We start from the raw sequence: 5,174 nt of genomic DNA on the forward strand, positions 1-5,174 counted from the left end.
GCAGGGCAGGGACGACTTTACTGAGGAGACAACTTTCACATCAAACCCTTACAGATAAATTTCTCAGACGAGGGCATATGAGTGAGAGGGGATCATGGGCGCTAGGGCATATGCAAGAGAAAGCTTACCTGGCTGTGGCCGGTGCAGATCCAAGTTCTAGCTAATCTAAGAGCTCAGAGTCAGAGCAGCAGCTCAAGGGCGTAATCAGCAACCGAAGCTGACTTCATCTTTGTATCCCACGGCTCATGAACCGTGCATGGCGACTCCAGCCTCCTACCTGTGTTGTAGGGGGATAAGCGAAACCTGGCAGCGCTCAGCTCAGAAAGGTAAGCCGTTCTGAGACAACTCCAACAGACTACTGGGTACGGCTGCACACACCTACAATCCCAGCTACTCGGGAAGCTGAATAGGATTCCAAGTTCAAGACCAGCTTGGGCAATTTAACAAGACTAAACAGTATTTTCAAAATAAAAGATGGACAGTGTTGGACATGGAGCTCAATGCAAGGCCCTGGGTTTACTCCCATCCCAAAAACAAAAAAAAAGAAAAAAAGAAAGATGTCCTCTGAATAACTACTATGAAGACAACAATATGCAATGTATTAATTATTCTAACTGTCCTCCTAACCTGTTTCATTGCTATTTTATCTGTTTTCTCATTAAAATGAATTAAAAAGTTTTTCAAGAGAAAGAAACAATAATAGAAAAAAGAAAATCCTGCAACAGACTTCTTGCATCTTACTAATGTGACATGACCACTATCCAGCTGTCATGTTGTCAACCAAATCTGCCGATAAAGGAGGAAAGAATGGATATTAGGTGGGAAAGAAAAGCAGAAGAGCCTGAGTACCTGCAGCAACATGAAGTCAAGATGGACCACAGCGCATATAAAGAGCCTGAGGCATCCACATTGCTGGGGGTAGCCTGCTTCCCATACTTGTCAGTGCTCAACCTCAGCTCTGCTTGTACAGAGGTGGTTAAGACTGGGCTTCAGGGGCCAGGGAGATGGCTTAGTAGAATAAGCGCTTGCCTGGCAAGCACAAGGGCCTGAGTTCAATCCCTGGTTCTGAAAGAAAAAAAAAAAAAAAAGACTGCGCTTCAAAGGCAGATGAACAGGATTATAATCTTAGCTCCCCTACTCACTTGTTCCTTGATCTTGCACAAATTCCTTGAACTCTCTGAGCCACAATGTTCTTATCTATAAAATAGAGGTAAAAGCAGGGTTTATTTCATTAAATTGTCTGAGCACTTGCCTAGCCCATAGTAAGTACACCATTACTTGTTCGTACTGGTTATTGCTATAATTTACCTCCTCCTTCCCCTCATGCATGATACATTCTTTCAGATTAGTGGAACATTTCAAGTAAATATTCCACCAGTTTTGCTTGGCTATACTTGGAGTAAGACTTACTTATCTCCTAAAGAAGATTACAACGGACAGAGCTTAAGAGAATGTACCTTCATAAGTATTTTTGCTACCATTGAGCCACAGATATCATATGTTACCTATCATTCAAAACTAGACAAGGTAGGTTTTACACTGAATTACTTTCAGATATATCATCGAAGGGGTCTAAACTATTTTAAGAATCAGTCATAATAATTTTACATCTGGCAAAAAGAGACACTGATTCTTGGTCTTTTCCTGTGGGAATAATATGGCACAATATTGAAATAATTTAAATTTGGTTTTAGTTTTCAGATCAAGTAGATGTTTTGCAGAGAGCACAGATTTTTAAGAGTAATTGTAAAACAATGTTTCCCAACCGAAGAATCATAACTACAGTTTTTAATGATGAAGGGATCCAGACCTTAGTAACAAGATATATCAAGGCGCTCAATCCACCTCAGCAACTTCTAGATATATTCCTTCATGATTCTAATGCAACACTTGTAAGTTACAGTTATTTTTAACAGGTTCATTGTGGCTGGTGGTCATCTATAAAGAATCACTATACCTTTCATTTATGTAGATTCAATCTATTCAGTTGGCTGTCCTTGGGCAATTTATACTATTTGTGAGTTAAAGAGCTCCCTTAGTGGCCGGGGAGATAACTCAGTAGAATAAGCGCTTGCCTGAGTTCAATACCCAGTTCCACAAAAAAAAGAAAAAAGAATCATCTATAGGCCAAACTCAATCTTTAAGGGGCCGGGGAGATGGCTCAGTGGAATAAGCACTTCCCTGGCAAGCTCAAGGTCCTGAGTTCAATCCCTGGTTCTACACACACAAAAAAGCTCCCTTCTCTAGACTCTTTAAGGTTAAATCAAAAGCCCTAATTTGTGTTGCTTTCTCCACACTCTGCTTTTCAATTGTGAGTGTCGTCTTTTTTTTTTATAGGAGATTAACAATGGCCATTATAGTGCATATCGCTATCTTCTTGCCTCCGTGTTCTGACCTCAGTGTCCCGGGAGACGATGTTCTCGGATTTATTTCAAAGGATATCTTTAAAATAATAAACAAATCCTAGCTCCATGTTTGTCAAGGATTGTGAACCAAATATATTAATTACCAGAAGTCACCAGCGTAAAATAGCATGAAAGCCAGGCATAGTGGCGCACACCTGTAATCCCAGCACGTAGCAGGAAGGTCACCATGAGTTTGAGGTCACCTAGGTGTGTACAGCTCAAGGTCATCCTGGACTATGTAGTGAAAGCTTGTCTCCAAAAAGAAAGAATCCAGAAATGGCAGCTATTGTACATTAATTAAACTGTTAATCAACGTCAATGCTAACGTTATTGTTTATTTGTGTCCCTTTTTCCTTTCTCACCTTAGTCTCCGTCCTTGCCCCCAGTACTTCAGTAGAAATTTTAATGGAACTGGAAGTTCCATTGCTTGAGAAAGCAGGATGTACCACTATCTGTAAATGCAGCAGCTAGTTACCAGCTTAAGTTAACAGAAAGAATTGGCAGTTTTTGAACCTAAAAGCAAATCAACCCTTTGTTATTCTTCAACATATTTGAATTTTTTGTAGCAGCCATACTTTAAAGTACTGTTTAATGTTGATAAACAGTTACAATATTTAAATATATTTAAATAAGATACACAAATTAAACTGTAATTGAAATATTTTAAGTCATTAATATTTAATTTAAGTATTTAAATTAAATGTTTTCATTTATTATAGAAAATATATGCTTACTACACACCCTCTGGAGCTCAGGAGCAAAGCTAGCTGTGGGCTCAGCCCTGTTGGACTCCATGTCTTATGTTAGCCATGGGACCATGGGCAAGCTGTGTTATTGCTCCAGGCTTGCTGCTGCTTCTGAAAACTAGTAGAATAGAGTCTACCTTATAGTCTTTTAATCTATGCTAGATAAAATAATGATTGTAAAATGCTGCTGAATGATAAATATACCGCATATACTCAGTGAATGTTAATGTTATTGTAGGACCTAATTGCTAGATTTGTGTCTCTGATTCCTTTCATGCCTGACACACGGGATGACAATGATGGTTCTGACATATGGATGACGTCAGAGGTAAGAAATTGTATCTTACAGTGAAGAAGAGGGATTTCTTACTTGCTTTTCTTCAAAAAATATTATGTACAGTACAATACCTTGCCCTGTAAGACTTAAAAATATTTGATAATTGTGCACATCATTTTCAGTTTTGTAATAATCTATGACAAGAAGTCATGAAGACCAAAAATCTTTTCAGCGTTCTAAGTGGTAGCTGGTGAATGGATGTTTTGATTCAGTGCAAAGTTCAGGGGTACAATGTTATGACACTTAACAGAAAATGGCATGGCCTATCATACAGAGCTCATCAGAATCTAGATTCTGGAGCAGACGCCACCACTTCCCGAAAGCTTACCCCAGTGTCCTCCATCTACAGAACGATCATAGTGCTGCTTTTCTTTAGCAACTGAATTAAAGTTAAATTTAGTGCCATGTAAAATATAAGCACTCGGGGCTGGAGAGATGGCTCAGTGGTCTAAAGCACCTACTTAGAACAAGCTTAGCAAAGCACAGGGACCACGGTTCAATCCCCCAGCACCACATGCCAGCCAACCCCGCCCCCTGGTGGGCTGAGCTGGCCACACACACACACACACACACACAAATAAATAAATAAAATAAAGTTTTAAAAAAAAATATAAGCACTGTGCAATAATGGGGCATTTTCATACAAAAATTATCTGTTTGACATTTATATGAGATTCAGTTTAACTGGGCAGCCTATATTTTTTTCTAAATTTGGCAACTATTTCTTCCCTTTCACTTTATATTTAGTTTCTTGTGTATTAACCCAACTCCTATACTCTGTACATAAATAATTGTTTGTTATTATTTATTCTTTTATTAATAACTTGCATACTGCTTTAAATTTATCAAACATTTAATAACTATTTTATTTTATTTTTTGTGCCTGGTTCAGCCTACCTTGGGGGTGGGCTGGCACAGCATGTGCTGCAGGGGATCGAACCACGGTCCCTGTGCTTGCCTAAGATTCCCCCAGCAGGTGCTTTAGACCACTGAGCTATCTCGCTGGCCCTTAGTAACTATTTTAAATTAGAAAACAGAAATACAGCACTTTCAGAGAGACAATTTCATTTGAAACTTATAGCCCCGATACTTATCTAGCATTTTCGGGCCTGAGTTAGTGCTAACATTTTTGGAATATTTTCAACAGAAGCCAGAAATCCAGAGTTTTACATGAAAATTTCCATTTTTAAAAGAACAATGATAGAGGCCAAATAAAATATATTCATCAACAAAAATCACAGATCATCAGTCTGCCATTTCTTCCCGCTTTGAGTTGAATACTATGTCTCTACAGATACAGAAAAAAATGCTGTAATTCTGTTACCCAGCAAGGATCCCGTCCTCCCAGAATCTAAGTTATTCTTTCTCAGATAATGTTCCTCAGAATACCAGTCCCTATGTCCCTGCTTATCCAGGAGAGTTTAATATTTGTTCTCAAGGGCTGGCCAAATAGCTCAGTGGATTAAGCATCTGCAAGCAAGTTCTATCCCTGGGCTTGCTGTGCCGGCCCCGCCCCAGGGTGGGCTGAGACTTGGATTGAGACTGGGCATGATGGCGCACGCCTGTAATCCCAGCTCTTGGGAGGCTGTAAACAGGCAGATCACTATGAGTCCAATCTAGTAGTGAGACCCTGAACACCCTGTAGACCCTGTCCTAAAGTACAAATATGTGTGTGTGTGTGTGTGT

The 5,174-nt window shown here is 39.4% G+C and overlaps 1 protein-coding gene across 1 annotated transcript in view; it reads left to right on the forward strand.

Moving 5' to 3' along the window:
- The window catches only part of Cc2d2b (coiled-coil and C2 domain containing 2B), a 95,310-nt gene that overhangs the window by 74,658 nt on the left and 15,478 nt on the right, over window positions 1-5,174 (forward strand). Inside the window, exons 28-31 of the mRNA XM_023709075.1 lie at window positions 923-960; window positions 1,345-1,527; window positions 1,695-1,892; window positions 3,390-3,479. Of these exons, the coding sequence (XP_023564843.1) occupies window positions 923-960; window positions 1,345-1,527; window positions 1,695-1,892; window positions 3,390-3,479 (509 nt within the window). The remainder of the gene's footprint in view (window positions 1-922; window positions 961-1,344; window positions 1,528-1,694; window positions 1,893-3,389; window positions 3,480-5,174) is intronic.

This window comes from Octodon degus, unplaced genomic scaffold (genome assembly GCF_000260255.1).
Source record: "Octodon degus isolate 3935 unplaced genomic scaffold, OctDeg1.0 scaffold00010, whole genome shotgun sequence".
Taxonomy (NCBI): Eukaryota; Metazoa; Chordata; class Mammalia; order Rodentia; family Octodontidae; genus Octodon; species Octodon degus.